The sequence below is a fragment of the Gobio gobio genome (assembly GCF_949357685.1).
Source record: "Gobio gobio genome assembly, chromosome: 13".
NCBI lineage: Eukaryota > Metazoa > Chordata > Actinopteri > Cypriniformes > Gobionidae > Gobio > Gobio gobio.
Genome location: NC_137106.1, coordinates 54,427,202 through 54,442,806, shown reverse-complemented (window position 1 = coordinate 54,442,806; position 15,605 = coordinate 54,427,202). Strand labels below are relative to the sequence as shown.

Sequence of the window (15,605 nt, the reverse complement as noted above, 5' to 3'; positions counted from 1 at the left end):
AGCTCAGCACAAGAGAAAAGTATGACTAATTTTGTCAAGACATTTTTAATAAAGTTTTTAAACCGTTCCACTAACAATGCAAAAATAACGTTTCTATGCTAATGTTTTTAGAATGTTTACAAATGACAACATTGAGAAAACGTTTTACTAGCGTTACTGCAAGAACATGTTTGATAACTTTGAGAGAACCTTCTCTTACGTGTAAATTATTTAATTACATGTTATTTTCTATATTTCATATGCATATTATTGTTCCCCATTTGAGTTTGTAAATTGATATTGTTCAATAAATAAATTAATAAACTGTCAAGGAAGTGCTGATATGACTCTCAGTGATCATGAGTCTCAGTAGCGCGGCAGGTTCTGAAACTACACCGAGAGCGAGCACTTCCGCTCAGTTACCATGACAACAGCGGCGCGTCCTCGCTCATGCCAGTGTGTTTCCGAGCAACAGGAAAAGCGAGTTCAGCGGAACAAAACTATTAGAGAACCCGTCTCTCCGCTCCTCTCTCCGGCTCATCCCGTCTCTCCGCTCCTCTCTCCGGCTCATCCCGTCTCTCCGCTCGCCGGTGTGTCCCCGGGACTCATGGATTCCGCCGCCGTGGCCCTGCCGGCGCTGAGAGTGCAACACAGGAAGAGAAACGTGTTTGTAACGCAGTTAGGGGAGCACAGGTACAGTCACTGTGTGTGTGTGTGTGTGTGTGTGTGTGTGTGTGTGTGTGTGTGTGTGTGTGTGTGTGTGTGTGTGTGTGTGTGTGTGTAATAAAGTGTAATAGAACTTGTGCACTGCTGGGGTTTGTCTGATAATGGTGTGTGTGTTGTTTGTGTCATGACAGAGAGCAGAAGGATGACAACATAAAGCTCATCCCTGTAATAACACAGGTGTGTTAAAACACAAACACACACACACACACACACACACACACACACACACACACACACACACACACACACACACACACACACACACACACACACACACACACACACACACACACACACACACACACACACTGCCCCTGCCCCTAAACCTACCCATCACAGGAGACATTCTGCATTTTTATATTTTCAAAAAACATCACTTAGTCTGATTTATAAGATGTTTCCTTCATGGGGACCAAAAATGTCCCCACAAGGATGAGGATTTCGGATATTGCCATCTTTGTGGGGACATTTTGTCCCCATAACGTAGGGATTACCAGTCCCCACACACACACACACACACACACACACACACACACACACACACACACACACACACACACAGACACACACACACACACACACACACACACACACACACACACACACACACACACACACACACACACACACACACACACACACACACACACTGCCCCTAAACCTACCCATCACAGGAGACATTCTGCATTTTTACATTTTCAAAAAACATCAGTGTTAGTGTTAGTGTTAGTGTTAGTGTCAGTGTTAGTGTTAGTGTTAGTGTTAGTGTCAGTGTTAGTGTCAGTGTTAGTGTTAGTGTGAGTGTTAGTGTTAGTGTCAGTGTCAGTGTTAGTGTTAGTGTTAGTGTTAGTGTCAGTGTTAGTGTTAGTATCAGTGTTAGTGTTAGTGTTAGTGTCAGTGTTAGTGTTAGTGTTAGTGTTAGTGTTAGTATCAGTGTTAGTGTTAGTGTCAGTGTTAGTGTTAGTGTTAGTATCAGTGTTAGTGTCAGTGTTAGTGTTAGTGTTAGTGTTAGTGTTAGTGTCAGTGTTAGTGTTAGTGTTAGTGTTAGTGTTAGTGTGAGTGTGAGTGTTAGTGTGAGTGTTAGTGTTAGTGTTAGTGTTAGTGTCAGTGTTAGTATCAGTGTTAGTGTTAGTGTCAGTGTTAGTGTTAGTATCAGTGTTAGTGTCAGTGTTAGTGTTAGTGTTAGTGTCAGTGTTAGTGTTAGTGTTAGTGTCAGTGTTAGTGTTAGTGTTAGTGTTAGTGTTAGTGTTAGTGTCAGTGTTAGTGTTAGTGTTAGTGTTAGTGTTAGTGTTAGTGTTAGTATCAGTGTTAGTGTTAGTGTCAGTGTTAGTGTTAGTGTTAGTATCAGTGTGAGTGTTAGTGTTAGTGTGAGTATCAGTGTGAGTGTTAGTGTGAGTGTTAGTGTTAGTGTTAGTGTGAGTGTTAGTGTGAGTGTTAGTGTTAGTGTTAGTGTCAGTGTTAGTGTTAGTGTCAGTGTTAGTGTTAGTGTTAGTGTCAGTGTTAGTGTTAGTGTTAGTGTTAGTGTTAGTGTTAGTGTTAGTATCAGTGTTAGTGTTAGTGTCAGTGTTAGTGTTAGTGTTAGTATCAGTGTTAGTGTCAGTGTTAGTGTTAGTGTTAGTGTTAGTGTCAGTGTCAGTGTTAGTGTTAGTGTTAGTGTTAGTGTGAGTGTTAGTGTGAGTGTCAGTGTTAGTGTTAGTGTTAGTGTTAGTGTGAGTGTTAGTGTCAGTGTCAGTGTTAGTGTTAGTGTTAGTGTTAGTGTGAGTGTTAGTGTTAGTGTCAGTGTTAGTGTTAGTGTTAGTGTTAGTGTTAGTGTTAGTGTTAGTGTCAGTGTCAGTGTTAGTGTTAGTGTTAGTGTTAGTGTTAGTGTGAGTGTTAGTGTTAGTGTCAGTGTCAGTGTTAGTGTTAGTGTTAGTGTTAGTGTTAGTGTTAGTGTTAGTGTCAGTGTTAGTGTTAGTATCAGTGTTAGTGTCAGTGTTAGTGTTAGTGTTAGTGTCAGTGTTAGTGTTAGTGTTAGTGTCAGTGTTAGTGTTAGTGTTAGTGTTAGTGTTAGTGTTAGTGTCAGTGTTAGTGTTAGTGTTAGTGTTAGTGTTAGTGTTAGTGTTAGTGTTAGTATCAGTGTTAGTGTTAGTGTCAGTGTTAGTGTTAGTGTTAGTGTTAGTGTTAGTGTTAGTGTGAGTGTTAGTGTGAGTGTTAGTGTTAGTGTCAGTGTTAGTGTCAGTGTTAGTGTTAGTGTGAGTGTTAGTGTTAGTGTCAGTGTCAGTGTTAGTGTTAGTGTTAGTGTCAGTGTTAGTGTTAGTGTTAGTGTTAGTGTTAGTGTGAGTGTTAGTGTGAGTGTTAGTGTTAGTGTCAGTGTTAGTGTCAGTGTTAGTGTGAGTGTGAGTGTTAGTGTGAGTGTTAGTGTTAGTGTCAGTGTTAGTGTCAGTGTTAGTGTTAGTGTTAGTGTCAGTGTTAGTGTTAGTGTGAGTGTTAGTGTGAGTGTTAGTGTTAGTGTCAGTGTTAGTGTCAGTGTTAGTGTCAGTGTTAGTGTTAGTGTGAGTGTTAGTGTTAGTGTCAGTGTTAGTGTGAGTGTCAGTGTGAGTGTTAGTGTTAGTGTCAGTGTTAGTGTGAGTGTGAGTGTTAGTGTGAGTGTTAGTGTTAGTGTCAGTGTTAGTGTTAGTGTCAGTGTTAGTGTTAGTGTGAGTGTTAGTGTGAGTGTTAGTGTTAGTGTCAGTGTTAGTGTTAGTGTGAGTGTTAGTGTGAGTGTTAGTGTTAGTGTTAGTGTGAGTGTTAGTGTTAGTGTCAGTGTTAGTGTTAGTGTGAGTGTTAGTGTGAGTGTTAGTGTTAGTGTCAGTGTTAGTGTTAGTGTGAGTGTTAGTGTGAGTGTTAGTGTTAGTGTCAGTGTTAGTGTGAGTGTGAGTGTTAGTGTGAGTGTTAGTGTTAGTGTCAGTGTTAGTGTCAGTGTTAGTGTTAGTGTTAGTGTCAGTGTTAGTGTCAGTGTTAGTGTCAGTGTTAGTGTTAGTGTTAGTGTCAGTGTTAGTGTTAGTGTGAGTGTTAGTGTGAGTGTTAGTGTTAGTGTTAGTGTCAGTGTTAGTGTCAGTGTTAGTGTCAGTGTTAGTGTTAGTGTTAGTGTCAGTGTTAGTGTTAGTGTGAGTGTTAGTGTGAGTGTTAGTGTTAGTGTCAGTGTTAGTGTGAGTGTTAGTGTCAGTGTTAGTGTCAGTGTTAGTGTCAGTGTTAGTGTTAGTGTGAGTGTTAGTGTGAGTGTTAGTGTTAGTGTCAGTGTTAGTGTCAGTGTTAGTGTGAGTGTGAGTGTGAGTGTTAGTGTTAGTGTCAGTGTTAGTGTCAGTGTTAGTGTCAGTGTTAGTGTTAGTGTTAGTGTCAGTGTCAGTGTTAGTGTTAGTGTTAGTGTCAGTGTTAGTGTTAGTATCAGTGTTAGTGTTAGTATCAGTGTTAGTGTTAGTGTCAGTGTTAGTGTTAGTGTTAGTGTTAGTATCAGTGTTAGTGTCAGTGTTAGTGTTAGTGTTAGTGTCAGTGTCAGTGTTAGTGTTAGTGTTAGTGTTAGTGTCAGTGTTAGTGTTAGTATCAGTGTTAGTGTTAGTGTTAGTGTTAGTATCAGTGTTAGTGTTAGTGTTAGTGTCAGTGTTAGTGTTAGTGTTAGTGTCAGTGTTAGTGTTAGTGTTAGTGTTAGTGTTAGTGTGAGTGTGAGTGTTAGTGTCAGTGTTAGTGTTAGTGTCAGTGTTAGTGTCAGTGTTAGTGTCAGTGTTAGTGTTAGTGTTAGTGTTAGTATCAGTGTTAGTGTCAGTGTTAGTGTTAGTGTTAGTATCAGTGATAGTGTTAGTGTGAGTGTTAGTGTTAGTGTGAGTGTTAGTATCAGTGTTAGTATCAGTGTTAGTGTCAGTGTTAGTGTTAGTGTTAGTGTTAGTGTTAGTATCAGTGATAGTGTTAGTGTTAGTGTGAGTGTGAGTGTTAGTGTCAGTGTTAGTGTTAGTGTCAGTGTTAGTATCAGTGTTAGTGTCAGTGTTAGTGTTAGTGTTAGTATCAGTGTTAGTGTCAGTGTTAGTGTTAGTGTTAGTATCAGTGATAGTGTTAGTGTGAGTGTTAGTGTTAGTGTGAGTGTTAGTATCAGTGTTAGTATCAGTGTTAGTGTTAGTGTGAGTGTTAGTGTTAGTGTGAGTGTTAGTATCAGTGTTAGTATCAGTGTTAGTGTTAGTGTTAGTGTGAGTGTTAGTGTTAGTGTTAGTGTGAGTGTCAGTGTTAGTGTTAGTGTGAGTGTTAGTGTTAGTGTGAGTGTTAGTGTCAGTGTTAGTATCAGTGTTAGTGTTAGTGTGAGTGTTAGTGTTAGTGTGAGTGTTAGTGTCAGTGTTAGTATCAGTGTTAGTGTCAGTGTTAGTGTTAGTGTTAGTATCAGTGTTAGTGTTAGTGTTAGTGTTAGTATCAGTGATAGTGTTAGTGTTAGTGTTAGTGTCAGTGTTAGTATCAGTGTTAGTGTCAGTGTTAGTGTTAGTGTTAGTGTTAGTATCAGTGATAGTGTTAGTGTTAGTGTTAGTGTCAGTGTTAGTGTTAGTGTTAGTGTGAGTGTTAGTGTGAGTATCAGTGTTAGTGTTAGTGTTAGTGTTAGTATCAGTGTTAGTGTCAGTGTTAGTGTTAGTGTTAGTATCAGTGTTAGTGTTAGTGTTAGTGTTAGTGTTAGTGTGAGTGTTAGTGTGAGTATCAGTGTTAGTGTTAGTGTTAGTATCAGTGATAGTGTTAGTGTTAGTGTTAGTGTTAGTGTTAGTGTTAGTATCAGTGATAGTGTTAGTGTTAGTGTTAGTGTCAGTGTTAGTATCAGTGTTAGTATCAGTGTTAGTGTTAGTGTTAGTGTTAGTATCAGTGATAGTGTTAGTGTTAGTGTTAGTGTCAGTGTTAGTGTTAGTGTTAGTGTGAGTGTTAGTGTGAGTATCAGTGTTAGTGTTAGTGTTAGTGTTAGTATCAGTGTTAGTGTCAGTGTTAGTGTTAGTGTTAGTATCAGTGTTAGTGTTAGTGTTAGTGTTAGTGTGAGTATCAGTGTTAGTGTTAGTGTTAGTGTTAGTGTCAGTGTTAGTGTTAGTGTCAGTGTTAGTGTTAGTGTTAGTGTCAGTGTTAGTATCAGTGTTAGTGTTAGTATCAGTGTTAGTGTTAGTGTGAGTGTTAGTGTGAGTATCAGTGTTAGTGTTAGTGTTAGTGTTAGTGTTAGTGTCAGTGTTAGTGTTAGTGTTAGTGTTAGTATCAGTGTTAGTGTCAGTGTTAGTGTTAGTGTTAGTATCAGTGTTAGTGTTAGTGTTAGTGTTAGTGTTAGTGTTAGTGTTACTGTTAGTGATAGTATCAGTGTTAGTGTTAGTGTTAGTGTTAGTGATAGTATCAGTGTTAGTATCAGTGTTAGTGTTAGTGTTAGTGTTAGTGTTAGTATCAGTGTTAGTGTCAGTGTTAGTGTTAGTGTTAGTGTCAGTGTTAGTATCAGTGTTAGTGTTAGTATCAGTGTTAGTGTTAGTGTGAGTGTTAGTGTGAGTATCAGTGTTAGTGTTAGTGTTAGTGTTAGTGTTAGTGTCAGTGTTAGTGTTAGTGTTAGTGTTAGTATCAGTGTTAGTGTCAGTGTTAGTGTTAGTGTTAGTATCAGTGTTAGTGTCAGTGTTAGTGTTAGTGATAGTGTTAGTGTTAGTGTTACTGTTAGTGATAGTATCAGTGTTAGTGTTAGTGTTAGTGTTAGTGATAGTATCAGTGTTAGTGTCAGTGTTAGTGTTAGTGATAGTGTTAGTGTTAGTGTTAGTGTGAGTGTTAGTGTGAGTGTTAGTGTTAGTGTTAGTATCAGTGTTAGTGTTAGTGTTAGTGTTAGTATCAGTGTTAGTGTTAGTGTTAGTGTTAGTATCAGTGTTAGTGTTAGTGTTAGTGTTAGTATCAGTGTTAGTGTTAGTGTTAGTGTTAGTGTTAGTGTCAGTGTTAGTATCAGTGTTAGTGTTAGTATCAGTGTTAGTGTTAGTGTTAGTGTTAGTGTTAGTGTTAGTATCAGTGTTAGTGTTAGTATCATTGTTAGTGTTAGTGTTAGTATCAGTGTTAGTGTGAGTGTTAGTATCAGTGTTAGTGTGAGTGTTAGTGTTAGTGTTAGTGTTAGTGTGAGTGTTAGTGTGAGTGTTAGTGTTAGTGTTAGTGTGAGTGTCAGTGTTAGTGTTAGTGTGAGTGTTAGTGTTAGTGTGAGTGTTAGTGTCAGTGTTAGTATCAGTGTTAGTGTTAGTGTGAGTGTTAGTGTTAGTGTGAGTGTTAGTGTCAGTGTTAGTATCAGTGTTAGTGTCAGTGTTAGTGTTAGTGTTAGTATCAGTGTTAGTGTTAGTGTTAGTGTTAGTATCAGTGATAGTGTTAGTGTTAGTGTTAGTGTCAGTGTTAGTATCAGTGTTAGTGTCAGTGTTAGTGTTAGTGTTAGTGTTAGTATCAGTGATAGTGTTAGTGTTAGTGTCAGTGTTAGTGTTAGTGTTAGTGTGAGTGTTAGTGTGAGTATCAGTGTTAGTGTTAGTGTTAGTGTTAGTATCAGTGTTAGTGTCAGTGTTAGTGTTAGTGTTAGTATCAGTGTTAGTGTTAGTGTTAGTGTTAGTGTGAGTGTTAGTGTGAGTATCAGTGTTAGTGTTAGTGTTAGTATCAGTGATAGTGTTAGTGTTAGTGTTAGTGTTAGTGTTAGTGTTAGTATCAGTGATAGTGTTAGTGTTAGTGTTAGTGTCAGTGTTAGTATCAGTGTTAGTATCAGTGTTAGTGTTAGTGTTAGTGTTAGTATCAGTGATAGTGTTAGTGTTAGTGTTAGTGTCAGTGTTAGTGTTAGTGTTAGTGTGAGTGTTAGTGTGAGTATCAGTGTTAGTGTTAGTGTTAGTGTTAGTATCAGTGTTAGTGTCAGTGTTAGTGTTAGTGTTAGTATCAGTGTTAGTGTTAGTGTTAGTGTTAGTGTGAGTGTTAGTGTGAGTATCAGTGTTAGTGTTAGTGTTAGTGTTAGTGTCAGTGTTAGTGTTAGTGTCAGTGTTAGTGTTAGTGTCAGTGTTAGTATCAGTGTTAGTGTTAGTATCAGTGTTAGTGTTAGTGTGAGTGTTAGTGTGAGTATCAGTGTTAGTGTTAGTGTTAGTGTTAGTGTTAGTGTCAGTGTTAGTGTTAGTGTTAGTGTTAGTATCAGTGTTAGTGTCAGTGTTAGTGTTAGTGTTAGTATCAGTGTTAGTGTTAGTGTTAGTGTTAGTGTTAGTGTTAGTGTTACTGTTAGTGATAGTATCAGTGTTAGTGTTAGTGTTAGTGTTAGTGATAGTATCAGTGTTAGTATCAGTGTTAGTGTTAGTGTTAGTGTTAGTGTTAGTATCAGTGTTAGTGTCAGTGTTAGTGTTAGTGTTAGTGTCAGTGTTAGTATCAGTGTTAGTGTTAGTATCAGTGTTAGTGTTAGTGTGAGTGTTAGTGTGAGTATCAGTGTTAGTGTTAGTGTTAGTGTTAGTGTTAGTGTCAGTGTTAGTGTTAGTGTTAGTGTTAGTATCAGTGTTAGTGTCAGTGTTAGTGTTAGTGTTAGTATCAGTGTTAGTGTCAGTGTTAGTGTTAGTGATAGTGTTAGTGTTAGTGTTACTGTTAGTGATAGTATCAGTGTTAGTGTTAGTGTTAGTGTTAGTGATAGTATCAGTGTTAGTGTCAGTGTTAGTGTTAGTGATAGTGTTAGTGTTAGTGTTAGTGTGAGTGTTAGTGTGAGTGTTAGTGTTAGTGTTAGTATCAGTGTTAGTGTTAGTGTTAGTGTTAGTATCAGTGTTAGTGTTAGTGTTAGTGTTAGTATCAGTGTTAGTGTTAGTGTTAGTGTTAGTATCAGTGTTAGTGTTAGTGTTAGTGTTAGTGTTAGTGTCAGTGTTAGTATCAGTGTTAGTGTTAGTATCAGTGTTAGTGTTAGTGTTAGTGTTAGTGTTAGTGTTAGTGTTAGTATCAGTGTTAGTGTTAGTATCATTGTTAGTGTTAGTGTTAGTATCAGTGTTAGTGTGAGTGTTAGTATCAGTGTTAGTGTGAGTGTTAGTGTTAGTGTTAGTGTTAGTGTTAGTGTGAGTGTTAGTGTTAGTGTTAGTATCAGTGTTAGTGTTAGTGTGAGTGTTAGTGTTAGTGTGAGTGTTAGTGTCAGTGTTAGTATCAGTGTTAGTGTCAGTGTTAGTGTTAGTGTTAGTGTTAGTATCAGTGTTAGTGTCAGTGTTAGTGTTAGTGTTAGTATCAGTGATAGTGTTAGTGTTAGTGTTAGTGTCAGTGTTAGTATCAGTGTTAGTGTCAGTGTTAGTGTTAGTGTTAGTATCAGTGATAGTGTTAGTGTTAGTGTTAGTGTCAGTGTTAGTGTTAGTGTTAGTGTGAGTGTTAGTGTGAGTATCAGTGTTAGTGTTAGTGTTAGTGTTAGTATCAGTGTTAGTGTCAGTGTTAGTGTTAGTGTCAGTGTTAGTGTGAGTGTTAGTGTTAGTGTGAGTGTTAGTGTGAGTATCAGTGTTAGTGTTAGTGTTAGTGTTAGTGTCAGTGTTAGTGTTAGTGTTAGTATCAGTGTTAGTGTCAGTGTTAGTGTTAGTGTTAGTGTCAGTGTTAGTATCAGTGTTAGTGTTAGTATCAGTGTTAGTGTTAGTGTGAGTGTTAGTGTGAGTATCAGTGTTAGTGTTAGTGTTAGTGTCAGTGTTAGTGTTAGTGTTAGTGTTAGTATCAGTGTTAGTGTCAGTGTTAGTGTTAGTGTTAGTATCAGTGTTAGTGTCAGTGTTAGTGTTAGTGTTAGTGATAGTGTTAGTGTTAGTGTTAGTGTTAGTGATAGTATCAGTGTTAGTGTCAGTGTTAGTGTTAGTGATAGTGTTAGTGTTAGTGTTAGTGTTAGTGTTAGTGTGAGTGTTAGTGTGAGTGTTAGTGTTAGTGTTAGTATCAGTGTTAGTGTTAGTGTTAGTGTTAGTATCAGTGTTAGTGTTAGTGTTAGTGTTAGTATCAGTGTTAGTGTCAGTGTTAGTGTTAGTGTCAGTGTTAGTGTTAGTGTTAGTATCAGTGTTAGTGTCAGTGTTAGTGTTAGTGTTAGTGATAATGTTAGTGTTAGTGTTAGTGTTAGTGATAGTATCAGTGTTAGTGTCAGTGTTAGTGTTAGTGATAGTGTTAGTGTTAGTGTTAGTGTTAGTATCAGTGTTAGTGTCAGTGTTAGTGTTAGTGTTAGTATCAGTGTTAGTGTCAGTGTTAGTGTTAGTGTTAGTGATAGTGTTAGTGTTAGTGTTAGTGTTAGTGATAGTATCAGTGTTAGTGTCAGTGTTAGTGTTAGTGATAGTGTTAGTGTTAGTGTTAGTGTTAGTGTTAGTGTGAGTGTTAGTATCAGTGTTAGTGTTAGTGTTAGTGTTAGTATCAGTGTTAGTGTCAGTGTTAGTGTTAGTGTTAGTATCAGTGTTAGTGTCAGTGTTAGTGTTAGTGTTAGTGATAGTGTTAGTGTTAGTGTTAGTGTTAGTGATAGTATCAGTGTTAGTGTCAGTGTTAGTGTTAGTGATAGTGTTAGTGTTAGTGTTAGTGTTAGTGTTAGTGTGAGTGTTAGTGTGAGTGTTAGTGTTAGTGTTAGTATCAGTGTTAGTGTTAGTGTCAGTGTTAGTATCAGTGTTAGTGTTAGTATCAGTGTTAGTGTTAGTGTTAGTGTTAGTGTTAGTGTTAGTATCAGTGTTAGTGTTAGTGTTAGTGTGAGTGTTAGTGTTAGTGTTAGTGTTAGTGTTAGTGTGAGTGTGAGTGTGAGTGTTAGTGTTAGTGTTAGTGTTAGTGTGAGTGTTAGTGTGAGTGTGAGTGTGAGTGTTAGTGTTAGTGTTAGTGTGAGTGTTAGTGTGAGTGTTAGTGTTAGTGTTAGTGTTAGTGTGAGTGTTAGTGTTAGTGTGAGTGTTAGTGTTAGTGTGAGTGTTAGTGTTAGTGTTAGTGTGAGTGTTAGTGTGAGTGTTAGTGTTAGTGTGAGTGTTAGTGTGAGTGTGAGTGTTAGTGTTAGTGTGAGTGTTAGTATCAGTGTTAGTGTGAGTGTTAGTGTGAGTGTTAGTATCAGTGTTAGTGTTAGTGTTAGTGTGAGTGTTAGTGTTAGTGTTAGTGTGAGTGTTAGTGTTAGTGTGAGTGTTAGTGTGAGTGTGAGTGTTAGTGTTAGTGTGAGTGTTAGTATCAGTGTTAGTGTGAGTGTTAGTGTGAGTGTTAGTATCAGTGTTAGTGTTAGTGTTAGTGTGAGTGTTAGTGTTAGTGTTAGTGTGAGTGTTAGTGTTAGTGTTAGTGTGAGTGTTAGTGTTAGTGTTAGTGTTAGTGTTAGTGTTAGTGTGAGTGTTAGTGTGAGTGTTAGTGTGAGTGTTAGTGTTAGTGTGAGTGTGAGTGTTAGTGTTAGTGTTAGTGTGAGTGTTAGTGTTAGTGTGAGTGTTAGTGTTAGTGTTAGTGTGAGTGTTAGTGTGAGTGTTAGTATCAGTGTTAGTGTTAGTGTTAGTATCAGTGTTAGTGTTAGTGTTAGTGTGAGTGTGAGTGTTAGTGTTAGTGTGAGTGTTAGTGTTAGTGTGAGTGTTAGTGTTAGTGTTAGTGTGAGTGTTAGTGTGAGTGTTAGTGTGAGTGTTAGTGTGAGTGTGAGTGTTAGTGTTAGTGTTAGTGTGAGTGTTAGTGTGAGTGTTAGTGTTAGTGTGAGTGTTAGTATCAGTGTTAGTGTGAGTGTTAGTGTGAGTGTTAGTATCAGTGTTAGTGTTAGTGTGAGTGTTAGTGTTAGTGTTAGTGTTAGTGTTAGTGTGAGTGTTAGTGTTAGTGTTAGTGTTAGTGTTAGTGTTAGTGTGAGTGTTAGTGTGAGTGTTAGTGTTAGTGTTAGTGTGAGTGTGAGTGTTAGTGTTAGTGTGAGTGTTAGTGTGAGTGTGAGTGTTAGTGTTAGTGTGAGTGTTAGTATCAGTGTTAGTGTGAGTGTTAGTGTTAGTGTTAGTGTGAGTGTGAGTGTGAGTGTGAGTGTTAGTGTTAGTGTTAGTGTTAGTGTTAGTGTTAGTGTTAGTGTTAGTGTTAGTGTCAGTGTTAGTGTTAGTGTTAGTGTTAGTGTGAGTGTTAGTGTTAGTGTTAGTGTGAGTGTGAGTGTTAGTGTTAGTGTGAGTGTTAGTGTTAGTGTGAGTGTTAGTATCAGTGTTAGTGTGAGTGTTAGTGTGAGTGTTAGTGTGAGTGTTAGTATCAGTGTTAGTGTTAGTGTGAGTGTTAGTGTTAGTGTTAGTGTGAGTGTTAGTGTTAGTGTTAGTGTGAGTGTTAGTGTTAGTGTTAGTGTTAGTGTTAGTGTTAGTGTTAGTGTGAGTGTTAGTGTTAGTGTGAGTGTTAGTGTGAGTGTTAGTGTTAGTGTTAGTGTGAGTGTTAGTGTTACTGTTAGTGTGAGTGTTAGTGTTAGTGTGAGTGTTAGTATCAGTGTTAGTGTGAGTGTTAGTGTTAGTGTTAGTGTGAGTGTGAGTGTTAGTGTTAGTGTTAGTGTGAGTGTTAGTGTGAGTGTTAGTGTTAGTGTTAGTGTGAGTGTGAGTGTTAGTGTGAGTGTGAGTGTGAGTGTTAGTGTGAGTGTGAGTGTTAGTGTTAGTGTTAGTGTTAGTGTTAGTGTTAGTGTTAGTGTGAGTGTTAGTGTGAGTGTTAGTATCAGTGTTAGTGTTAGTGTGAGTGTTAGGGCCCTATTTTAACGATCTGAAACGCAAGTGTCAAAACGCGAAGCGCAAGTAACTTTGTGGGCGGGTCTCGGCGCTGTTGCTATTTTCTCGGCGGGATAAATGGCTCTTGCGCCCAGCGCAAATCTAAAATGGGTTGGTCTGAAGTAGCTTCATTATTCATAGGTGTGGTTTGGGCGTAACGTGAATAAACCAATCCGAGCGTCATCCAACATTCCCTTTAAAAGCAGGTGCGCAAGTTCCATTATGGATTGCTATTATTATGGCGTATTTATCAGGCGCACGCCAGGAGCGGTTCACAGCCGAGGAGACTGATGTGCTTGTTAGAGCAGTGAAAGACAGAGAAGTGAAGTTGTAATGTTGTACATTATGGTAAAGGTGATTTCACAGTCTTTTTTTTTTCAGTCTTTCAGTTTTTTCAGTTTTTCAGTCGATTTTTTTTCCTGGTTCTTGACGGACAAACCAATTTGTCAGATGTCCTTATATACATATATGTCTTGCCACTATTGGGCAAACAGTTCTTATCCTTAATTATTACAATTAGCCTGAATCATTTGTAAGCTAGATTTATGCCTATTTTTTCACATCTTCGTGGCACACCACAATGATTTCCGTCATCTCATGTGTTAATATTTTTTTAGTGTAACAATTTATGATTTGCAAAAATAACTGTTGCATCTGTGTAGATTACATGAGCAAAGTGTATGCGCGTTGTGCACGCTATACATTATGGTCAAGCATGCGCCCTTAAAATAGCATAATGAACAACGCGCAACGCGCCACTGACTTTAGACTAGGTTTTTTCTGGTCATTGGCGCAATTGTTTAATGGAACAGCAAAATAGCACCAGGGATTGTTTGCGCCGGAACACGCCTCCTTTTTTGCGCTGAACCGCCCAGGGAGCGCAAGTTCATTCACTAGTTTAGCGACGTGCTTCTGTGGAGGGAAAAGCGTGCTTTGCGCGGGTGCAAAATAGGAATGACACATGCGTCGGTGTACAAAGTCAATTGCGCTGGGTGCAAGATAGGGCCCTTAGTGTGAGTGTTAGTATCAGTGTTAGTGTTAGTGTGAGTGTGAGTGTTAGTGTTAGTGTGAGTGTTAGTGTTAGTGTTAGTGTTAGTGTTAGTGTGAGTGTGAGTGTTAGTGTTAGTGTGAGTGTTAGTGTTAGTGTGAGTGTTAGTGTTAGTGTTAGTGTTAGTGTTAGTGTGAGTGTGAGTGTGAGTGTTAGTGTTAGTGTTAGTGTTAGTGTGAGTGTTAGTGTTAGTGTTAGTGTGAGTGTGAGTGTTAGTGTTAGTGTGAGTGTTAGTGTTAGTGTTAGTGTGAGTGTGAGTGTTAGTGTTAGTGTGAGTGTTAGTGTTAGTGTTAGTGTGAGTGTTAGTGTTAGTGTTAGTGTGAGTGTGAGTGTGAGTGTTAGTGTTAGTGTTAGTGTTAGTGTTAGTGTGAGTGTTAGTATCAGTGTTAGTGTGAGTGTTAGTGTGAGTGTTAGTGTTAGTGTTAGTGTTAGTGTTAGTGTGAGTGTGAGTGTTAGTGTTAGTGTGAGTGTTAGTGTTAGTGTTAGTGTGAGTGTTAGTGTTAGTGTTAGTGTTAGTGTTAGTGTGAGTGTGAGTGTGAGTGTTAGTGTTAGTGTTAGTGTTAGTGTTAGTGTGAGTGTTAGTGTTAGTGTGAGTGTGAGTGTTAGTGTTAGTGTGAGTGTTAGTGTTAGTGTTAGTGTTAGTGTTAGTGTTAGTGTGAGTGTTAGTGTTAGTGTGAGTGTTAGTGTTAGTGTGAGTGTGAGTGTTAGTGTTAGTGTGAGTGTTAGTGTTAGTGTGAGTGTTAGTGTTAGTGTTAGTGTTAGTGTGAGTGTTAGTGTTAGTGTTAGTGTTAGTGTGAGTGTGAGTGTTAGTGTTAGTGTGAGTGTTAGTGTGAGTGTTAGTGTTAGTGTTAGTGTGAGTGTTAGTGTTAGTGTGAGTGTGAGTGTTAGTGTTAGTGTGAGTGTTAGTATCAGTGTGAGTGTTAGTATCAGTGTTAGTGTGAGTGTTAGTGTTAGTGTTAGTGTGAGTGTGAGTGTTAGTGTGAGTGTTAGTGTTAGTGTTAGTGTGAGTGTTAGTGTGAGTGTGAGTGTTAGTGTTAGTGTTAGTGTTAGTGTTAGTGTGAGTGTTAGTGTTAGTGTTAGTGTTAGTGTTAGTGTTAGTGTTAGTGTGAGTGTTAGTGTGAGTGTTAGTGTTAGTGTGAGTGTTAGTGTTAGTGTTAGTGTTAGTGTGAGTGTGAGTGTTAGTGTTAGTGTGAGTGTTAGTGTTAGTGTTAGTGTGAGTGTTAGTGTTAGTGTTAGTGTGAGTGTTAGTGTTAGTGTTAGTGTGAGTGTGAGTGTTAGTGTTAGTGTGAGTGTTAGTGTTAGTGTTAGTGTGAGTGTTAGTGTTAGTGTTAGTGTTAGTGTTAGTGTTAGTGTTAGTGTGAGTGTTAGTGTGAGTGTTAGTGTTAGTGTGAGTGTTAGTGTTAGTGTTAGTGTGAGTGTTAGTGTCAGTGTTAGTATCAGTGTTAGTGTGAGTGATAGTGTTAGTGTGAGTGTTAGTGTTAGTGTTAGTGTGAGTGTTAGTGATCTACAGGATTCACCATCAATCATTCATCTTCAGGAGCTCACAAGCCCCAAAATGTCATTCCAGGGTCAAATCTGAATACAAAAATATGACAAAAATTAAACAAATATGAATAAAAGTATTTCAAATGGGCATAACTGTACTGATGTTTTCATTTTATGACAGAAAGACTTTAGTCTGCAAAGTGCGATTTCTCTAATGTGATTCCTGGACAACAGACATCAGTGCCCATTCTGGACCATAATGCATTCTGGTGTGTCAAACACACAACCCTGAGGACCCACAACACGAGCAGAGGCCAGTGGGCGGCTCTTAATGACCATATTTTGAGCTTTATAAGTCGAACTTGGCAAATTTTACCAAGGACACAAGTCACAAGTTTGAGAAACACGACACTGAGTGATTTACTCCCGTCAAGCCAGTCCTGACGAAAGCAGAGCATATTATGATGATATCTACAGTAATCTGCATATTATGATGATATCTACAGTAATCTGCATATTATGAGAATATCTACAGTAATCTGCATATTATGATGATATCTACAGTAATCTTTAGGAAGCGCAGAAACACAGGCTCTGAGGTGTTTTTCATTCACTAACACCTTTCATTTTCTTCTTAAGTAAAACATTAAGATGTTCTTAAGAAAATATTTGAGCACTTCTCAAGAATTTTTCAAGAATTGCCCTTAGGAACATTCTTACAAACGTATAATTTATCTTAGGAA

At 38.2% G+C, this 15,605-nt stretch overlaps 1 protein-coding gene across 1 annotated transcript in view; it reads left to right on the top strand.

Moving 5' to 3' along the window:
- Positions 1 to 403: 403 nt before the first annotated feature.
- Positions 404 to 15,605, top strand: part of ccdc197 (coiled-coil domain containing 197) — a gene marked incomplete at its 5' end in the record, with an annotated part of 29,713 nt that continues 14,511 nt past the window's right edge. Inside the window, 2 exons of the mRNA XM_079832793.1 lie at positions 404 to 672; positions 837 to 882. Of these exons, the coding sequence (XP_079688919.1) occupies positions 404 to 672; positions 837 to 882 (315 nt within the window). The remainder of the gene's footprint in view (positions 673 to 836; positions 883 to 15,605) is intronic.